At 38.0% G+C, this 22,701-nt stretch overlaps 2 protein-coding genes across 12 annotated transcripts in view; both read left to right on the plus strand.

Annotated features, from left to right (window-relative positions):
* The window catches only part of hdac5 (histone deacetylase 5), a 75,410-nt gene extending 72,799 nt beyond the window's left edge, over nt 1–2,611 (plus strand). For all 11 annotated transcript variants that reach the window (XM_084401703.1, XM_084401701.1, XM_084401702.1 and 8 more), the window contains 6 exons: nt 36–133; nt 285–403; nt 597–730; nt 1,436–1,520; nt 1,844–2,000; nt 2,092–2,611. In XM_084401703.1, coding sequence (XP_084257829.1) covers nt 36–133; nt 285–403; nt 597–730; nt 1,436–1,520; nt 1,844–2,000; nt 2,092–2,131 — 633 coding nt within the window. In that variant the 3' untranslated portion in view covers nt 2,132–2,611. The remainder of the gene's footprint in view (nt 1–35; nt 134–284; nt 404–596; nt 731–1,435; nt 1,521–1,843; nt 2,001–2,091) is intronic.
* Nucleotides 2,612–6,913: 4,302 nt separating this feature from the next.
* On the plus strand, nt 6,914–19,904 carry lsm12a (LSM12 homolog a). Its single transcript, XM_084393441.1, has 5 exons — nt 6,914–7,113; nt 11,245–11,378; nt 11,481–11,590; nt 12,250–12,376; nt 18,414–19,904. Exons 1-5 carry the CDS (start codon nt 6,987–6,989, stop codon nt 18,507–18,509), a joined length of 594 nt encoding a protein of 197 aa, XP_084249567.1. The 5' UTR covers nt 6,914–6,986; the 3' UTR covers nt 18,510–19,904.
* Nucleotides 19,905–22,701: the final 2,797 nt, after the last annotated feature.

Here is a 22,701-nt window from a genome sequence, read left to right on the forward strand (position 1 = left end):
AATTTCTAACTGGTTTTCTCATGGGATCTTTATAGGTAGGTGTGGGTCCAGGAGAGGGCTTTAACGTCAACATTGCCTGGACGGGCGGAGTGGAGCCACCTATGGGTGATGTGGAGTATCTGACTGCCTTCAGGTGAGATATGCACTGTCTGTCTGTTAGGGGAAGAAATGCAAAATATAACTCTCTTTCAACATTAAAAACTTTTTCTCTGCCCCCATTAAATGGTTTGAGGAGCTGTGCAGATCATTTGTAATTCAAACACTTCCTGTCTGTGTGCTTGCAGAACGGTGGTGATGCCCATAGCCAATGAGTTTTCCCCGGATGTGGTGCTAGTGTCAGCTGGCTTTGATGCAGTGGAGGGCCACCAGTCCCCCCTCGGTGGATACAACGTCACCGCCAAATGTGAGTTTGCTGATTTTCTGTTTCCAGAACGTAAGTTCGTACCACTAGACAGTATTAACTCGATAGAATTATAGTCTTTTTCATTTTTAACCTGCATTTCTGTTAAAATTGGGGGCGTTTAAGGTTTACTGAAGGCTTTTGAATTTGTTTATAGTTCATGAATTACCCAGCATGCTCCTGGCTCTCTGTGTAGGTTTCGGCCATCTCACTAAGCAGTTGATGAAGTTGGCTGGCGGCCGTGTGGTTTTGGCGCTGGAAGGAGGTCACGACCTTACCGCCATCTGTGATGCATCTGAATCCTGCGTGGCTGCATTGCTTGGAGACGAGGTGCCCGTCATTCATTCACACACATCCAACTAGCCCACGATAGGATTACACAGGCTGCATAACTCCGTTCTATTTTAATTCTCATGTCCTGTTTTGGGGTCTCAACGATAAAACAAAGGGTTAAATCTTAAATAATATCTGTCTGCTAGCATTTAATCATGCCAGGGGTACATATGAAAAGATCTTGTTGTTCATAAGTTCATTTCAAAATTGCTAATATTTGTAAACACATCATTGGTGTCTCTGGGACCCTAAACAACAGTAAGGTCAATATCAGCAGAACATGCGTTTTTAATAGCTTAAAATAAATCACATACTCTCTTGAGTACAGTAGGTACTACTTTTGAATAAGTAATTACCAGCGAACCTTAAAAAGTACATTCTATATAGCCAATGTGTGTAGTATGAATATAATACGGATGTACTACATACAACATGTTGTCATTGCCATGTGACCTACAAGCATGACTTCAATGCCCTTTACAAATCCCTTGGCCTCATGGGATTGTGTCCATTGGATGCGCACTTCTCACCGCAAATAGTAGATCATCCAAATACTGGGAATTCAGACACACACTGTTTTTTACTTATTATATAGTAGGGAAATGTGCAATTTTTGATGCAGCTATAGTATTCCTGTGGGTGAAATAAACATAAATTATTAAATTTCTTGATCTATTAATGTTTTGTGTGTGTGTGTTGCAGTTGGATCCTCTGCCACTGACAGTGCTTCAACAGAAACCGTGTCCAAAAGCAACAGCCTCTCTAGAGAGGGTCATTGAGATTCAGAGTAAGTGAGAAACCGAAGGAAACTTGGTTAAGAATTACATTAATTTCTACATTCAGTCCCTCTTTATTTTATAGTACGAGAAAGTGTGTTCAGTAGGGTTTTATATTTAGAAATGTCTTTAAAGGCACACCATGTAAGATTTTTTTGGGATTAAAATATCCCAATACCACTAGAACAGTGTTATATATTTTGTTGATTTGTGTACTTGCATTATCCCACATGTTTCTTAGAATGTTTAAATCCAGAGAAATCCGTTTTACCGGATTGTGTCCATTGATATGTAATTGCTGATCATTATTTATTTATCTTCTCGTGATCTGTAGGTAAACACTGGACGTCTCTGCAGAGGTTGGCTCCTACAGTGGGTCAATCTCTCCTGGACGCTCAGAGACGAGAGAAGGACGAGGCAGACACTTTGACCGCCATGGCCTCTCTCACAGTGGACAACGATCAGCAAACGACTTCCACAGAAACCAGCAGGTACCGCAACTGGAGTCGAGTGTGTTGTTATACACCGTATACCGAACATTTAACATATAACTTTAACGTAAACCAATTATTCCTTCCTCAGATCTGCAGAGGAGCCAATGGAGGAGGAGCCCGTGTTGTAGAAGAGCGAGTAAAGTACATCACTGCTCCAACCTTCTTGTCCACGTGTGCTTGGCACTGGTCACCCTGACGTCACGCCTCATGTTCCTCCTCCCAGGTCTTTGATTGGTTCCCTCAGTCCTTCACTCATTTCCAGGTGCTTGACTGACATGTTCACAGCCCACCCACTTTCGCTTTTCTGAGGTAAAGCATAGCAAACTGTTGCCGAAAGGGGATGACAAAGGCATGATGGGTAATTGCAGGACCACTCAGTGAGGGTTACTCAGCTGGATAGGCCGAACAATGGAGTACTCTTCAGAGAAAGGCCTTTGATTTCAATTTATCGTTGTATTGAACTGGGGACGTAAAGAAGAAAATGCAAAAAAAAAAAAAAAAGAAGAGGAGGAGGAAGGGAAAAACGACACGACAGCATGTGGATGTTGTTGCTCGGAGGGCCGCGAAATAAGCTTTGTTTTCTGTACAAAGTATAAGAAATGTACAAAGTTCCAAAAAAAGCCAACAAGCAGCAAAAATACTTCAGCACAAAACACACATATACACTCATTCACAAACGAACGTGGTTCCCAAAAGAGGAACTAGATGTTCGGGTCGTGACGAAACACCTTTTGCAGACAAGTATACTCGTTTACACTGTACCGTGTCGATTATTTGGTATACTTTTGCATCTGTATAATAACCTGTTGTGAAAAGCACACAAACATATGAGAAATAGAAATATATATATAAATATACATACATACATACATATAAGCAAATGTGTTTTGTGTGTACCGTATACACAATTGAACACATAGAAAAATATATAAATACTTTATACCCCCTTTATGAAACATTTTCTTATCAGCTGTGGTTGTACATACAGTAAAAGAGCCTACAGACTTTTATCTGGAAGTGGAAGAATGATGGTTAGCCTTTTTTCCCCAGAAGCATTTCTTTTCTTTCAGAGAAAACAGTACTTTTTTTGGAATATACGGCTTTGCTATAACATGCTCGCACATAAACATAAATAACGGCAACCTATCCGTTTAACGGCAAAGGTGTAAAATACGAAGAAAGGATTTTCAAAGCGTCCATCTCGACCTTCGTGGAGAACGAGGAAAGACGCGTTGTGGTAATGTCTGAAGAAAGACTCTTTTTTTTTTTTCAAAGAACTTGGTGCCTTTTATACTAAGGAAAACATTTAACAACACCAATACTTAACGCAAATCCTCAGACTTAACTTTCATTGATTTGTTTGATTTTCAAATTGCCTTAATTTTTTCAAAGAAAACAAATTTCAGCCATGAACGACAGAGCAGCACAAAACGATTATTATCTTCCTTCTGCCCCGGTTTCTTTTCTTTCTTTCTTTCTCATTGTTTTTGTTTTTTTAAGATGTAAATGTTGTGTTCTTGGAAAAAGGTTTTGATACTCCTCCTTTTTTATTTTACTGTTAACGAAAGAACGAATGAAAGAAATTCAACGATTGTTTTATTTATCAGTCCTGTGCAATAGACTAGCACATGACGTGATTTGTTTGGAAACACTGACAATGTCGTGACCAACTTCCTGTTTGTTTTCTTTCTATTAACGCCACCTTCCTTTGTACATGTATTTGTTTGGCTCCCTTACACTCGTTTATTTGACTTTTTTTTATTAAACATTTCCTTTTTTTGTACAAAAATGTAAACGAAAACAAAAAAGAGTCTATATCAGTGTTAATTTCATCATTTGATTTGAAGTATTCTCTGATAAGGAATGTACAGCGTGGTACAGATATTATCGATGATGTTGATTTATGTCACTGTGCAGTGCATTTTTGGCATTGTCCTTTTTTCAGGATTTAAGAATATTTTTTTTTCCGGCAATAAGAGTGACTACCACTTTTTTTGTTTAATACTAAAATGCTACAAACTTTTGGTTACATTTTCATCATCTTTTGATATAGCTTTTGTGCTATCGATATGGTTATTTTTCACCAGACTAATTAGTATTGTTCATAACTGTTCATAACAGTTTGTCGTATGCTGATTAATCACTTGTGCACTTGTGGATGAAATGCAATGGCTTGTTTATGACCCTGAAATAATGATCCTTTATTACATTTTCACTGTGTGACAACAGTTTCGGGGGGCCAAATTCGATTTAATCTGCTGCGTCTTTATTTAACTTCCTTCAGCAATGTCACAGAAGCAACATTACTTGGTCTGAGAGGTGACAACGTGTCTAATGGCAAGTACTTTCAGTGAGACTGAACCGGGTCTCAAGCATCTTGCACTAATACTACACTGTAGGTCCGAACCTAATTGTGTTTTTTTTTTTCTTTACGGTTTTCAGACGCAAATTATGAGGCATTAAAAGCAAAGTGACTTATCTCAGCAAATGCGTTTAAATGACACGCGAACTCTCTCGTCAGCGTTTTTTCTTTGTGTATGTTCATTGGTTCACTGATGACCTGTTGATGTTGAAGCGACAGACATTTCTTGACTCTGCTCTCATTTGATTTATTTATTTGGAGTCAGAAATGGCTGCTGAAAGCAAGTTGCATTGCTTCTGGATCAATGTCTCGTTGTAAATCGATGAAAAATTAAGTACCTGCATTTTGTCTCTTCTCTTCGACAGCCTCATAGCCTCTGGGCAATAACATTACAAAGTGATCAAAAAACAAAAAAAAGGCCAGTTTTTTTCACAACAACAGTCCTCTAAGAAGAGCCATGTCACCATTGGATAAAGTATTTATACGTCTGAACTGTATGTTGAAACACTAAAGTCGGTTAAAGAGAAACACTTTGTGAAAATCAGGCTGACACTAGCCTCTGTACTTAGATACTGTAATATACACTAAGAGAATTTCCCTCTTCTATGTGGCTGTCTGAATCAGGAATACTGTGATCAGGTTTTGTAACGTTTGGATGTAGATCACCAACCATTTGTGCATAGTTTTGTATCTTCACCCTATATGGTGTCAAAGAGTTTATTGACCGTGCAGTTGCTGGTGAAAGCTTTTTCTCTCTTCTTTCTCGTTCCTCTTTTTTTTTTAGTTTAAAGGATGAATCCAGCTGGCGTGTTGGTCCCTTTTCGAGGCCTAAACCTTCTCCTTAGGTGTGTTGGGTTAAGCAATACATAGAGAGGGGAAATAATCGATCAGATGTAATACAGTATGGCGCTGAGGGAGGCTGTTCATTTTACGCAATGATCTTTACACAAAGAAAACAACGTCAGCGGCGTGAACGGCCTTACGACGGACACCGGGAAACCTCTGTATGTGTAAAAGACATCGACATTCGCCATGGAAGATAGCTTTACTGTCTCTGCCACATATTTTGCTATTGGGTAAATATGTATATTTATTGATAATTCATATGTTGTGTATATGTTGTGACCTATGATCGTCAAGGTTCAAAGAGTGCTTGTATATTTTTTTGACTTTTTTGAAAGAGAGGTTGTGACTCCTTCACTGTCCCTTTGTTTCTTTGCTGTTCTACATCACTTGTTGTGATTGGTCGTTTCAATTTGTGAGACCTTTTAACCTTACATTTTTAAGATCCTCTCTCTCTCTCTCTCTCTCTCTAATCTCCTCTCTTTTTTGTCTATCTTCTGGTCATATTGATATGCAGAAGTTATCTGAAATTATCAAAGCACATTCCCTGATTTATTGTGTTCTTTCAATGCTTTCATGTTGCGACAATACAAAGGTGTGTATACTAACTGCAACACACGTGTATATAGGGTGCATATATGTGTACACATGTGCAATACACGCTATTTGAGCAATCTATTACTGTGACTATTAATCATTAAAAATTGCTGTCCCTTTGAATCTTGCTGTTGAATCCTGATGCATTTGTTTTCATTCAGCTTGTCTCTATTCGTATAATAGATTTTGGAATATTAAAAGGTTCTTTAAAATAATTAAATCACTGATAATTATCAATAATGTATTATTACTATTATTTGTATTTTTTATTATATATATATCTTTTTTTTATAAAACTTTTTAATATTTTTATGTATTTTATGAGTATTTGTTATGTAATGCATGTAGAAATATTTTCATGGGTATTTATACCATGTTTTTCTATAGCATAATAGAAAATATTAATATTGTGAGTGTGAGATGCAAGTTTAGCCAAGGAATCATGTAATATGAGGCTTTTTTTGTCATACAGTTTAGGTTATAGTTAATGTTTTATATAGTAGTCAACATTTGAAGTGGATCAAACACTTTAATCAAAGTTATACATTATATATATTATATCATTTTTTTAAACAATTTTATAATACATTAAGTATTTGACATTACCGTTTCTTTAAAAAAATGATCAAAATCATACGAATTATGCTATTCTATAGTCAAATTTGTTTGTTTCTCTTCAGGTTTATACATCTAAAAGCACTTTAATTGTGGATAGAAAACAGATACAATGTAATGTAAACTGATATTTTAGACATTTATATACTTGTTCACTGTATAAAAGGGTCTTTATTCTTGAAAATATGTAACTGCCTTAAAGGGGGTCCCTCAAAAGCAGACCATCATAATCGGGGATCACTCTGGGGCATCAAAAAGTTTGAAAACCTCTGATTTAGGTCACAGAAGATACCGACTGGCTCCCCTATAATTTCAAAATAATCTTCTGTATAAACCTGGAAGATGAGTAAGTGAGAAGTGGTTAAATGAGGGCATATAGCGCACTGTAGTAAGATATTCATGATCTACTACTCCATAGTAAAGCGGGCGTGGCTTCAATTGCAGCGCCCGTTTTCGCGTCACTTCATTCATCCCGCGGAACGCCCACTCGCGCGCCCACCCATGCTGACGCGGCTGCGCGTGTTTACGTGAGGCGAGTCGACTGCTCCCGTTTCCTGGCGGAGAAGATGGCGGCTCCTGGACCAGGGGAGTATTTCAGCGTCGGGAGCCATGTCTCCTGCCTCACATGCCTGGGGCAGCGCTTGCAAGGAGAGGTCGTCGCTTTTGACTACCCGTCCAAGATGCTGACTTTGAGTATCCTTTTATCGTCTCAGCTTGTCATTGAATCGTCGGGATCCACAACTGCAAGAGGCCTGGTCTGCGGGTATGCCAAAGATATTTTCACCACGGTGAAGTCAGTCCACTCGGCGTTCGCTTCCGTGTTTCGCGCATGCCGAGTCAGGTGGTGCGCATTAGAATCTCCGATTGGTTATTAGATTCTTCTCTCTCGTGCTCCTTAGTTCGTTGCGTGTGAGTGTAAAATACATCCTCTTTATGTCAATCAAACACAAATTTGGACTCGCACAACATGAAATTTAGCTCTAATGTGTTATGGTGTACTATAAGCAATATGGTGTTTCAAACGACGAATAATAGGCCTAATTATACTGGGTCCTGTACATAGAACAGCTTGACATATCAGAGATTTTACAAGTGCGCTGTAATGTAGCAAATGCTGTATTGAAGTTTTAATTGTCTAGTTATGCTGTATATATTGTCTATTTAGTGGTTCATTATGCTCATTTCTGTGGAGCATGAAACGCTCGCAAAGCCGTGGCAATGTCTGATTGACATCAGTGAGTCGAGTCTTTTGAATCGGTTCGCTGGCCCTTTCTGTATATCATTTATCATAATATCATTACGCCAGCTAATAGCTGCAAGTCAATGTGTTTTGTTATGAATAATCAAACTATGAAGAAAGTGACAAAACCGCCCAAAATAATAATGGTTAACCATTTTCGTTATTGCCCAATATGTCATTGGTAATTTGTCATGTTTACACAATCTTAATTCTTTCACCACCGTAAATATAAAATGGCGTATGTATTATAAATAAATGGAGAATCTCCCTTATTTTACTTAATTTGTTTGCCACCCTCAGATTTTTGTGAGAGCGAACAACGAGTCGGTGCATATAGGGGAACTAGAAGATTTGATTCGCGCATTCTTTTCACCCAGTCGAACGGGTTCATAAATCGGTCTCAACGATTCATTAGTGAATTAGCCTCATTATACAGTAATCTCAAGCTACTGGAAAGGTCATTAAAAAAATGGTAAATTCAACTTCGAAAACGTTGATGCTTCTGACTTAAAATGAAGGGGTTTAGCATGTTTATTTGTAGTATCGTTTGATCGTTAGTACCGGCCTAAGTCATAATGGAAGTGAATGAGGGGTGGACAGGCTGTCAACTACAGCATTGATGCTCTCCCATACACAGATCTGCGCATGCGTGCTTAGGGGGCGTCAGCTAGCCTGAACGCTAACATACGAGTTTCTCTGCCTGACACATAATGCGCATCGTAACACACAATCACTGTGGTGTGTGCATCTAAATTAAGCATTTCACTGCATTTGTACACAAAGTATATCATTTTCGCATGCACCATGCCCTATGGTATGGCTAACCTCCTGATGTGCTGCCATTCGTTTCTATGTGTTAAATACTTTTGTTTGAGGAGCCTTTAACTATACTAAATAGGGAGGTTTCTGAAACTCAATATAACTGATTTTGTCAGACCTCTTCAGATGGTTAGCTCGGCCAGCTATTGCATTAGTTTTCCAATGACAGATTATGGATAACCATCACCAAAAGAAGCTCAGGTTTGGTCCTTGGTCTGAAAATGCATAGAAAGCCAAATTGCATGAAAGGTTATTTAAATGAAGCACAAAAATGTGGATATTTAAAGTCACCATGAAATCAAAATAGAGGGTAGTATGTGCGTGACGTCACTGTCGGCTGAAGTGACTGCGGTTACGCCCACTGCGTAGCAAAAAGACTTAAGCGGCAGCATTGGTTTTTAGCGTGAATGCCGCGAAAAACACACTAAACGCATCTAAAATGATAGATAGATAGATAGATAGATAGATAGATAGATAGATAGATTTTTTTTTTAAAGAAAATTTAAGGCATCCAGTAGCTTAGACAGCACATATCCACATATATCACACATACAATAAAAATAAAAGTAATAATAATAAAACATATATATTAAAAAATATTAACTATGACTATGAATATTAACTATTAGCTGGCTATGAATAAGAACAATACATGACAGAGAATAAATTATAAGATGAAGATGTTAGATGTTATGACCAAAGTCCAGATTGTGTAGGAGGGCTAAAATAGCCTACACGACAATTGTACAAAAGTCAAAGTAATAGAGAGAGACAACTGAGAGACACACTCTTGCTTAAAAGTCCATCTCTCCCCTCCCCCTTTGTGTGGTATTGAAGAGCTGGATGGCCCTGGGGACAAAGGACCACCTCAACCTGTCTGTAGAGCATGACAGTGACAGAAGTCTGCCAATGAACATGCTCCTCTGTTTAATGAACGTGCTATGTAGTGGGTGGCGATCTGCTCATGGTCCGTTTCTCTGCAGTAGCTGTGAGTGACTCAAGCTCAATGCCGACAACAGAGCCAGCCTTCTTTACCAGGAAAAGAGATTTGACTATAAATAGTTTTGACAAGAAATCTGAGGTATATTTTTACTGACTGGCGAAAGCTACAGAACACAGAGAGACAAATATATAAAAAATATAAGTGAACACGCGGATTTTGACCTACCTATGTTGTATGTATATAAAGCGTTCATAGGCAAATTTGCTCTATTGTATTTCCCCGGTGTCCAAAATCAGGCACATATAAATGTTAGTGTTACAAACCCTTTTAGTCTAGAGAATAAGGCGTGCAACATTAAAATACTGAACGTGTACTGGAAAACATCTCGCACACAAACCAATCTAGTTTAAGTAAAGTGATAATTTATTGCAATGAGAAACGAGATGGAAAAGGACACCTCAAAATAATTATTTACATAAATGTACAACTTATACAAACCAAAGAAAAGGTTCACAAAAGAAAGAGGTAAAGAGAAAAGAACTAGACAGTGCCAAATCAAAGAAAGAAGTAAAACCAAAACCAATCTTACTAGATAAACAAAACAATGTATAGTCTGACTAAATTAACATTCATCAAAGACAAAAACAAAAGATCTTCAGCGTCAAAGACGCCCTGAATAAACTACCCTTGCTAACAAAAATGAAAATTACAAAGAGTGGCTCATGTCGCTAAACTAGTGTTCTATACACAATTGATAAGTGATATATAAGTGATGTCTCAACTGTTCTTTTCTTTTCCCCGTTGAATAACAGGTCAAACAACCAGAACAGAAAAACGGCGAAATACTCAGAAAAGATAGCCCAAATGAGCCTCTTACCAAGTTCTCAAAGAACACGTTTCTCATAACACTAAAATGGTACAGGGCAAACATGCATCACAAAACGATCAAGTGAAAGCAAGTGTGCTCTAGCGTGCAAATCATCTCCCGCTTCCCACACAGGTGCGCTCTTTATAGGCATATGGCGCGCCCTCATTGGTATCATCACCAAGCATTTCGATGATTGACAGATGGATGAACCAATCAGGTAGCCGCATCGTCCTGCTAAGAGTGAAAGGAAAGAGAGAAAGGGAAGGAAAAAACCATAGGACGTAACAGTCAGGAAACACGATTCCTGGCTGCATGTCAATATCCATGGATCACTGGATCTTTGTAAATTGTAAGGAACACTTATATCAAGTCCAACCTTTAGTTTAAACTGATAATCGTTTGTTTTACTCACTTTTTCACCGTTCCCCCACAAATGCTACAAATCCAGTCATGCAGCAGCTCTTTTGCCACTCGTAAAGCTTGACAGCTGATGTAATGTAGAATTTGCTGACATCACTAGCTTGCTGCTTTGGTTTTCTTCCTGTTTTAAGTATTATTTTTTCGCATAAGAAAAAATATAGGGCGAGACTTGACTGTATCGTTAAATGGTTGTGGTTTGCTATTGCTGTGATGTCATTTGAGTGACAGGTTGTCTTGTCCTTGCGCGCTCCAAGTTGAATGCGGCTCATATCTGATTGCACTCTGTCATGCTAGTAAGCAGCCTCCGCCATGACACTCATCTCCTGGATGACAGACATTCATGTCATTTAATCCTGTTTGTTAACATGAGATTCTAAACGTGAAACTGGAGTGGAGAAATACACAAAGTAGGGCTTACAGCTGATATACAGCATTGATCCCATAATAATACCCATCTAGGAGGCTTCTATCTCATACATTGCTTTAATAAATACACATTTGCCAAACAACTACCTTGACTCTTGACCGTATCAGAATGCGCCCCGTCCAGTGGTAAACCCAACCTCAGCGACGTGGTGCTTGTTAACTTGGCCTATGTGTCCGAAGTGGACATCATCAGTGACCGTGCTGAAACTCCTCCCCCTTTAGCAACTCTCAATTTTAGCAAGGTGAGCCCAAATGACATCCCATTTTCTTCTGCTCTCTAGTAATCTATGATTAAGAAAGGTGTTATAATTAATGTCATCTTATTTCTCCATTGCCGTTTTCAGCTTGTGAATAGAGCACGGGCGGAAAAGGAAGATAAGTTGTCTCAAGCTTATGCAATTAGTGCTGGTGTTTCTGTAGAGGGTCAACTGCTGTTCCAGACCATTCATAAAACGTAAGTGAGACTCGAACTGATACGTTCACTTTCAATTGGCTAACCTTTGGGCTTTCCCGCAATTCGTCTTTTCCCAAGTAATTAATTAATGTGATTTAATTACCTGAAAAAATTAAGAAAAGGGCTACTCTTCATTTTTCTGTCATTTAATTAGTTACTTTTGATGTAATTGCATTAAATACTGTATAGATTATAGAGCAATTCTATATAAAACAATAATGGATTTAACATCAAAATGTAACGTCTAATGATAAAATGTTTTTAATGTAACTTTCTCCCTTTAAATACTTTGGTCAGTTCAAGAATAATTTATTGAATTTCATATTATAAAACTGTTCTTTTAATTCTTTCAAATAAATATCTATCCTTGTATTGTTCAACTGGCCGAGAGAGTAATTCACACAATAATCTTATTACACCGTTGAAAATGTAATAAGTAACAGTAATTAATGACTTTTTTTAGAGTAACCCAACACTGATCACAGTCTATACTAATTGAAATTGATATCTGGATATTATGCTCTGCTTTAGAGCTCTGTTTATTATGGTGAACGATCCTCAGATTTGTGTTTAAATTAAGAGTAAATTAAGATTATATCAAGCAACTTTATCTTGAACAATGAATCGCTCACTTTCTTCCTCCTCGTCTTCATCCGCAGCATCAAAGACTGCAAATGGCAGGAGAAAAACATCCTAGTGATGGATGATGTGGTCATCAGTCCGCCATACCAAGTGGACAACTGTAAAGGCAAAGAGGGCAGCGCTTTAAGCCACGTGCGGAAAATAGTAAGTCGTCTCAACTCTGCACTGTATTGTACACTAGTATTAAAATGTTTAGGGTCAGTAAGATATATATATATATATATATATATATATATATATAGTGCTATGCATAAGTGAATACACCCATGCTAAAGTTGACTAAAAAGAGGAATAAAAAATCATATTTTGGAAATTGAACTTAATGCCTTAATTTAAAAAATTAGGAAAAATCCAACCTTTAAGGACACCAATTTTCTTTGTGAATGAATAATGTATCGTAAATAAATGTTCTTCCTTAAATTACAGGGTGCATAAGTGAGTACACCCCTATGTTAAATTCCCATAGAGGCAGGCAGATTTTTATTTTTAAGTATTTTTTTTTATTATTTTTTAGGATACTATGCATCCTGATAAAGTTCCCTTGGCCTTTGGAATTAAAATAGCCCCACATCATCACATAGCCTTCACCATACCTAGAGATTGGCATGGTTTTATTTCAGTTAGCCTAATAGCTAGTTTGATTTGCATTGAGGGATGATCTTATGGAAAGTACCCCATGCCAATCTCTAGGTATGGTGAAGGCTATGGGATGATGTGGGGCTATTTTAATTCCAAAGGCCAAGGGAACTTTATCAGGATGCATAGTATCCTAAAATAAAAATTAAAAAAAAATACTTAAAAATAAAAATCTGCCTGCCTCTATGGGAATTTAACATAGGGGTGTCCACACTTACGCACCCTGTATTTTAAGGAAGAACATTTATTTATTTACGATACATTATTCATTCACAAAGAAAATTGGTGTCCTTAAAGGTTGGATTTTTCCTAGTTTTGTAAATTAAGGCATTAAGTTCAATGTCCCAAATATGATTTTTTTATTCCTCTTTTTAGTCAACTTTAGCATGGGTGTATTCACTTATACATAGCACTGTATATATAATATAACATAATATAATTTTTTTTTTTTTTTTTTTTTTTATAATGAAATTTGTTTAGCAAGGACACGTTAAATTGATTTCTTGTCAAAGAATCCTGAAAAATATGTATTTTGGTTTCCATGTAGATTAAGCAGCACAGCTGTTTTCAACTGATAATAATCAAATGTTTCTTGAGCATCAAATCATCATTAGAATGATTTCTGAAGGATCATGTGACACTGAAGACCGGAAAATTCAGCTTTAAAATCACAGGAATAAATTACATTTTAAAATATATTCAAATACATATATTTTAATGTATTTGTTGGGGACAGATGAGCACTTCTATAGGTTTTTGCTCATTTTCTTTTGCTCAGAAAACTGCATTGATCAGGTTGTTTTAATGAGTCTTTAAAGGGATAGTTCACCCAAAAAGAAATGTTATCATTTATTTACTCTCCCTCATGTTGTTCCAAACCCGTAAGACTTTCATTCATCTTCAGAACACAAATGAAGATCTTTTTGATGAAATCTGAGAGCTTTCTGTCCCTCAATGCAAATTACACTTTGACACTTCAAAAAGTTCATAAAGAGATCGTAAAACTAATCCATATGAATTGAGTGGTTTAGTCCAAAATGTTCTAATAAGACTCGCTTTATGAACAGATTGCATTTAGGCTTATATTCGCATATAAACATTTATCAACTCGCACATCAGTTGTGACGGTAAATGGTAAACGCTCGAGCATGTTCGCTCGACGTGCAAGAGCCAAAGAGGTTCATTCGCATGTTCCGCAACACGTTTGAGCTTCTGCAAGAACCAATGATGTTCATTCTTGTGTGTTACGCAGCACGTTTGAGATTTCACAAGAACCAATGAGGTTCATTCTCGTGTTATGCAACACATTTGAGCTTCAGCAAGAACCAATGAGGTTCATTCTCGTGTTACGCAGCACGTTTGAGCTTCAGCAAGAACCAATGAGGTTCATTCTTGTTGCGCAACACGTTTGAGCTTCAGCAAGAACCAATGAGGTTCATTCTCGTGTGTTACGCAGCACGTTTGAGATTTCATAAGAACCAATGAGGTTCATTCTCTTGTTACGCAACACATCTGAGCTTCAGCAAGAACCAATGAGGTTGATTCTTGCATGTTACGCAGCACGTTTTAGCTTCAGCAAGAACCAATGAGGTTCATTCTCGTGTTACGCAGCACGTTTGAGCTTCAGCAAGAACCAATGAGGTTCATTCTTGTTACGCAACACGTTTGAGCTTCAGCAAGAACCAATGAGGTTCATTCTCGTGTGTTACGCAGCACGTTTGAGATTTTATAAGAACCAATGAGGTTCATTCTCGTGTTACGCAACACATCTGAGCTTCAGCAAGAACCAATGAGGTTCATTCTCGTGTGTTACGCAGCACGTTTGAGATTTCACAAGAACCAATGAGGTTCATTCTCGTGTTATGCAACACATTTGAGCTTCAGCAAGAACCAATGAGGTTCATTCTTGTTACGCAACACGTTTGAGCTTCAGCAAGAACCAATGAGGTTCATTCTCGTGTGTTACGCAGCACGTTTGAGCTTCAGCAAGAACCAATGAGGTTCATTCTCGTGTGTTACGCAGCACGTTAGAGATTTCATAAGACCCAATGAGGTTCATTCTCGTGTGTTACGCAGCACGTTAGAGATTTCATAAGACCCAATGAGGTTCATTCTCGTGTTACGTAACACGTTTGTTACGCAGCACATTTGAGTTTCAGCAAGAACCAATGAGGTTCATTCTCGTGTTACGCAGCACGTTTGAGATTTCATAATAACCAATGAGGTTCATTCTCGTGTTATGCAACACATTTGAGCTTCAGCAAGAACCAATGAGGTTCATTCTTGTTACGCAGCACGTTTTAGCTTCAGCAAGAACCAATGAGGTTCATTCTCGTGTGTTACGCAGCACGTTTGAGCTTCAGCAAGAACCAATGAGGTTCATTCTCGTGTGTTACGCAGCACGTTAGAGCTTCAGCAAGAACCAATGAGGTTCATTCTCGTGTGTTACGCAGCACGTTTGAGCTTCAGCAAGAACCAATGAGGTTCATTCTCGTGTGTTACGCAGCACGTTAGAGATTTCATAATAACCAATGAGGTTCATTCTCGTGTTATGCAACACATTTGAGCTTCAGCAAGAACCAATGAGGTTCATTCTTGTTACGCAGCACGTTTTAGCTTCAGCAAGAACCAATGAGGTTCATTCTCGTGTGTTACGCAGCACGTTTGAGCTTCAGCAAGAACCAATGAGGTTCATTCTCGTGTGTTACGCAGCACGTTAGAGATTTCATAAGACCCAATGAGGTTCATTCTCGTGTTACGTAACACGTTTGTTACGCAGCACATTTGAGTTTCAGCAAGAACCAATGAGGTTCATTCTCGTGTTACGCAGCACGTTTGAGATTTCACAAGAACCAATGAGGTTCATTCTCGTGTTATGCAACACATTTGAGCTTCAGCAAGAACCAATGAGGTTCATTCTTGTTACGCAGCACGTTTTAGCTTCAGCAAGAACCAATGAGGTTCATTCTCGTGTTACGCAGCACGTTTGAGCTTCAGCAAGAACCAATGAGGTTCATTCTTGTTACGCAACACATTTGAGTTTCAGCAAGAACCAATGAGGTTCATTCTCGTGTGTTACGCAGCACGTTTGAGATTTCATAATAACCAATGAGGTTCATTCTCGTGGGGGGTAACCCACAGGGGGGTAATCGAGCGCTCGGTTTCCGTACCACCCCCGGGAGTCGCCATTGGCTAACAAGCCTTCACCTGCTGTTAGCATCCCATTGACTCCCATTTTTTTTGGCGTCACATTGACAGCGAATAACTTTACATCTGAGGCGTTTAAAGACTCCATTTGTCCATTGTTTATTTCTAAAGAAACACGACAATGTATAAAAGGCTCCATTACCTTGTATCTTACGTTATGGCCCCGTAGAAGCAGTTTTTGTAAAAGTAGGCTAACGATTGCGCCATAACCACGCGACTCTCTGGAAATTACCGTAGAGACAGGAAGAGAAGCTCGCAGTCAATCGGGGGGGCGTGGAGGCATAAAGTCAAGGGAGAAGCCCATAGAGAGTCATGACATTGCTCCTGCTGCAAGCTCATGGACAGCTCCTACTCACGCTCTCAGTCTCTGCGAGATTCGAAAGGGAATGGTTCAGATTTCGTTTGGCACAGCTACTAGAAGACTTGCTACTAGAAGACTTACAACTGTCAGACAGGCTGCTCACATCACATTCACGTCGTCAAGCTCAGTTTGAGTCTGCGCCGTACGCTCAGCCATCAGGAAGTGAGGGCTTCTAATTTGCTCCACTTCTCTCCGTTGAAACCTATGGGGTCGCTGTGTCCAGTTTATATACTGTCTATGGTTACGCAGCAAGTTGGAGATTTCACAAGAACCAATGAGGTTCATTCTCGTGTTACGCAACATATTTGAGCTTCAGCAAGAACCAATGAGGTTCATTCTCGTGTGTTACGCAGCACATTTGAGATTTCATAAGAACCAATGAGGTTCATTCTCGTGTTACGCAACACTTTTGAGCTTCAGCAAGAACCAATGAGGTTAATTCTCGTGTTACGTAACACGTTTGTTACGCAGCACATTTGAGCTTCAGCAAGAACCAATGAGATTCATTCTCGTGTGTTACGCAGCAAGTTTGAGATTTCACAAGAACCAATGAGGTTCATTCTCGTGTTACGCAACATGTTTGAGCTTCAGCAAGAACCAATGAGGTTCACTCTTGTGTCATGCAGCACATTTGAGCTTCCACAAGAACCAATGAGGTTTGTTCTCGCATGTCAAGCAGGTTCAGTAGTTTGTTTATATTTTTTAATCAGTGTTTAAATGTGAATAATAGCTAAATACCTCAATTAAATCTGTTCATCATAAAAAACGATCGTGTCTCTTCAGAAAATTTGAATTAAACCACGGTGGGATGGGCATGTTTCAAAAATATTGTATTTGAATATTTGGGCTCATAAAAATCGAATATTCGTTTATTTAAATGACGTTTAACGAGAAAGACGTTGTTGTTGTTGTTTTTTTGTTGTTGTTTGAAGAACAAAAGCATTTAAGCTCAAGCAGCGCCAATGGAAAAAACGCCAATAAAGCAGACTGCGCAGTTATCGTACAGAACGTACGTATGCACTCGAGTCAGCATGGTTATCGTGTTTTTTATATTGTTTCACGTTCATGTTGAGAAAAACAATAATACCAACAGTAGAAGTTTCTAACAGCACTTTGCGTTTTCTGTTCTTAAACCTGTCTCCCTTGACGAAACTTCAAGGAAGCATATGTCTCAAAATAATTTTGCTATTATATAAGTTAAAGTTATCATCTCGGATCACGATTCACTCGGGGTATAGCTGCGCTTACCTGCAGTCGTGAATGCAGTGATGGACCGCCGTCTTTCCTCATTCGACTGCTGTTTGGATTTATTGAAATTTCTCATTGTGGTGGTGTCGTGATATTATAATAAATCAGTTTAATAAATTAATTTGATTTAAAGTAATTCCAAACTTCCCGAGTCAGACGACGATATTATGTGATCAAATACAATCAACTTAACACGCTCCACAGCGCCACCCAGTGCATTGAATTATAACTGCGAGTTAGTGCTTGGGATTTATCATGGATTCACTGCATTAACGGCCTGCAAAGCAACGTAGTAAAATTCGAATTGTATTTTATTTTTCGAATAATAATTACAGGTCGAATATTCGTGCACACCCCTAAATGTATATGGATTAGTTTTAGGATCTCTTTGGAGGAACAGAAAGCTCTCCAGAATTCATAAAAAAAAGCTTCATTTGTGTTCCGAAGATGAACGAAAGACTTACGGGTTTTGGTGCAACATGAGGGTAAGTAGTTAATGACAGAATTTCCTTTTTTTTTTTTTTTTTTTTTTTTTGGTGAACTATCCCTTTAAGGTTGAACAAGTCAGCTTTTAGATTTCATAGAATCGTTTTCCTCAGGAATTTACAGACATAAGGTACAAGCATTAACTCATATTAAAAATTACCATTAATATCCTGTTGATATAAATAACATAATTATATTATTGTGAGGAATTTTACTGTTCTAACCTTTGTACTCTGTCCACAGGTTGAGAAACATTTTCGGGATGTGGAGAGCCAAAAATCAGTGCCGCATTCACAACAAGCTCAACAAACACAGAAGGACTCTGCTTTATCATCATGAGCCCAGGCTCAGAGAGAGGAAACAATATGCTGACAAAGGAAGTGTTGTTTGTTTTAAATTAATAATTTCTGATGTTTTTCTTTTTATTTTTATTTTTTTTTAAACCAATTGCCAGACAAAGGTTGAGATAGCTGATACTCAGCGTTTTGAGCAGGGATGACGGTCCTACACATCTGAAGAGAAAAAATGCTTCCACTGACAAAAGAGAGGGCAAAAATAGAGTGCTGTCTTAAAATATCATTTCATATAGAAAACATCCTTTCCAACATTATTAACTCACTAAATCTACCATGCTGGATCTCCTTTTTTTTTCCTCCTGTCATTAAATAACCCATGTGTTTTTTTTTCATCTCATTTGGTTTGCCATCAGAACTACATTTTCACATTTTCTGTTCAAATCCATGATCTTGCTTTGTGCCACATTTTTTAGTGGTAGAAAGGGTGTGAGGGTGGAACAAAAACAATTTTCCCAAGTTAGACTGGATAACTATTGTATGATTTCTTTAGCAGCAAATACAGGGTTTATTTTGTAGGTTTAGGATTATCATGGGCTGAAGGCACAGTATGGGAAATTGAGTTGCACTTAGCATCTACCCAACATCTTATTTTTATATAAAACTCCCTTTTTTTTTTTACTTTTGTCACTTTTTAAGTGATAGACGAAGGAGTAACACTCTTGAGTGCTGTAAGCATCCTTTCAGTTTACTTGTAGAACGTGGTCTTGTTGTCTCTCTTCAGCTCCAGGTGCAGTTGACCAAGAGAGAAATGGAGAGCCAAGACTACTTGGCGGTATATTATTGTCATTTTCTTCCATATTGGTCCTGTACTTGCCATTTTGAATACCTCTTCCATAGTGGGACCATTTTCTATGATGCAATGTTTGTTTGTATTATTATTATTATTATTTCCAAACACATCCAAACTGGAAGGGTACATGCAGTGACCAATGAGAGACTCACACCTCTCTTTGACTTCTTGCATTCCTTCGTTATTCCAGCGACGGTCAATTTTCTTCAGATATGTGTCAGCGTAAGACGGCTCATATCTTGCTCATCTCTCGCGACAGAACTGATTTCTTTCTGAACGGGAATATTTGTAATCACCTGTTTGGGAAAAAGAAATGTTAAAGTGATATCTTGCCATGTTAAGAGACTGGGACGGGGGGTATGGGTGGCACTGGCTCGAAGCCAAAATCCTCCCCATCCCAGCCTCGTGAACCTCGTAGCCTGATTGAGGCTCAAGCAGTGGCGCCAAGCTGTGACGTGTATCCGGGTTGCATACCAGTTTATATCGCTGTGTGTTGACAAGGATGCTGTTCGCCCATAGGTTTCTTTCGCAGTATTTTATTTTTTATTTTAAATAGTTATGAAGAAATAAAAAAAGAGAAAAATCTCACTTGTCTTGTGTTTATCCCTCTTTTATTTTATTCAGAATTGGTTCATGTTAATTTGTTTAACTTGTTAAATGATATACTGTTAGCCTATAATAATGTCTGAGTCAACTGGTTGTCTTCCACTGCATCTTCAATAGTAACCCTATATTCTGTGGTCACATATTGGGGACAGAATAAGTTGGTGACTCATTTTCAGTGAATCGGAGGGGATCCCTTGCCATTGTTTAATGAGTTTGAATGAATATTTACAGCCAAAATATGCCTTTGACTGGAATGAATCATTGATGTTGAGGGTTTTTCCATTATTCATGTACAAACATATGCATTATTTAATCCCACATGATCTCGTATTTCTGCCCCTGACCCCCCATCGCACATGGTGTTGGGTTGGACCGCTGAGTCGTGAGTTTGGCACGTTCACCCAAATGTAACAGAGGGGGGTTTGTACTTGAAACGCAAAAAGAAACACCAGACATAATAGTATGGACTGTTAGTCTCAGTCAAGATTCATTGACGTTATTTTTTATCATATAACCAAAATGAATGGTGACTAAGGGAGGCTTTCATTCATGCATAACTTTGTGTACAACGGAAAAATAAACGTATAGTAGGATATGGGTATCGAATGGTGAGTAAATAATAACTTTATTTTGGGTGTACTGTCTCTTTAAGTCGGCATATAAGGCGGATCCGTTCAAAATGGGTTAAAAAATCCGTAATCCGCTTGCGTCTTAAAAAATCCATTTGAGACTAAATTCAGGGGATATACAGCAGTAATTCTGTGTTATATAATAAATCTCTCGGCTGGCATTGACATTTCTAAATTTAAACATCAGGAATTTGGCTGAGAATATTGTGCGTAATTAAATCACATTGGACACTCATGGGCGTCAGTTTGGTTTGAAATGTGCTGGGGACAGAGACGCATTCGGAAGTGCATTTTCAGAAGTGCTGGGTACAATGACGCATTCATTTTTTTCTCTCTTTCGCGCAGGTTATGTTTTGGAAGACGATGTCCTGTAGCTCAGGCACGGCCCCACTTTTCAACAGGCCCACCCAAAAAAAAAAAAAAAAAAAAAAAAACTTTTACTATATTCTAATTTTGTCAATAATTATAAAAAAATCGCCAATGAGCTCATTTGTGCTAAAATAGTGTTTAGTTTAAAAAAAACATTTTAAAAAGCTGGTTATATTTTGATGTTTCTGCGCAAGTTCAGCAGACAGTGAGGTTCGGGTTTGTTCCGAATCCGATCAGAGCTCGTGAGTGGAGAGCGCATTTCTGAATATTCCGCTCCGCTCGTCCACTTCGTAAAAGTAATGATTATGAATGATTGTTAATAGGCTATATCTTCATAGAGATATAATTAAACAAAAACTAGTCAAAACACATCTAACAGAACATAGCCTAAGTTGTTTATTTTTTACACCTTGTGTTTTTATTTTGTTTAATTAACGAAATGTCAATCTTCGTGTTTGTAACAGAAGATACAATACAATACAAAAATCTTCAAGATGTATAACGGATTGTCACCTTATAAACAGTCCCTTTTTTAATGGAATAATACACCCTTATAATAAAGAAAAAGCTTCAGTGATAAAGAATATGAACGCAATGCATTTAATTATACATTAAGCGTTTTCCTTTCGTAGAAACCCTTTATTATAAGGAAAATAGGTGGCTCTTAACGTGTCTTTCTATGGGAGGATGGCATAGCGGTGCATAGCAAATATTCAATGCATTCAATGAACATATGCAATGGTATTCAATGCAAAACAAATAAAATAAATAAATTATTGTGGCATTAATTAGCCCATAAACAATATTTATTTTAAAGCCTAAACGAATTTGTTTAAAGAAAAACACCAGCGTTGGGCGTTTGTCTGTATAGGCTAAGTGTTTCAGCCGCCCTTTTCAAACTGCCGCAATAAAATGCAACAGAATTTGATTAGTTAAACATGAAGAGGATTATCCGTCTGGCATGGCCGCTCGCTCTAACGTTAACCTAAATAAATGTTTGCTATTAGGAAGCGCATATCCAAGTGTTTGTGCGGAGTATGGAGCGCGCACTATAGCCTATGTGGATGGAGGCGCCGGTGCCATCACTCGCATTTTCCTATCAACAGTGGAAACAACTTAAAATACTCCATTTCTGGTCATACAGAATATAATAATACATCAGTCGCAACTACTTTTATTTGTGTAAACTCACAGCAACAAGAAAACGGTGTGCCTTTGTAAAATAAAAGAAAACGAAGGTGCCTTTGTAAAATAAAAGAAAACGAACAGGGCGCGCTTTCATGATCTCTGTGAATTGGAGCGCGCCTCAAAAATGAACTGACAAACAGTGTATAGACAAGCCTCACAGACATGAGAAATATAACTATAAAGTTACTAAAAAAAATGTCCACCAACGAAAAAAAAATCCAATCGAAAGCAAATACGGTAGCTACCATCTGATTATGTAATCCTGTCCGTATGAAAGGCGCATCTAGGCTACATTACAGCGGAGATGTGGAGATATGTATGCAGGCAGCTTACACTGATTTAGAAAAGACTAGTTCATTAATAAACAATTAAAATGCATAGTTATTTTAAAACGACATAAGATCTCGTTAGTAGACATAATTGAGGTGAAAAAATAATATGTATGTGGCAGCAATGCGTCACGTATGATTCTGCTATATTTACTTTTTATAGCTATATTAAATCCATTGGTTCATGAAACATTGATTAAAATTAAGATATAATTAATACAAAACGAAATTCACTTTAAAGAAAGGCAGCTGTTCTGTTTGAGG

The sequence above is a fragment of the Rutilus rutilus genome (genome assembly GCF_951802725.1).
Source record: "Rutilus rutilus genome assembly, chromosome: 1".
Lineage (NCBI taxonomy): Eukaryota > Metazoa > Chordata > Actinopteri > Cypriniformes > Leuciscidae > Rutilus > Rutilus rutilus.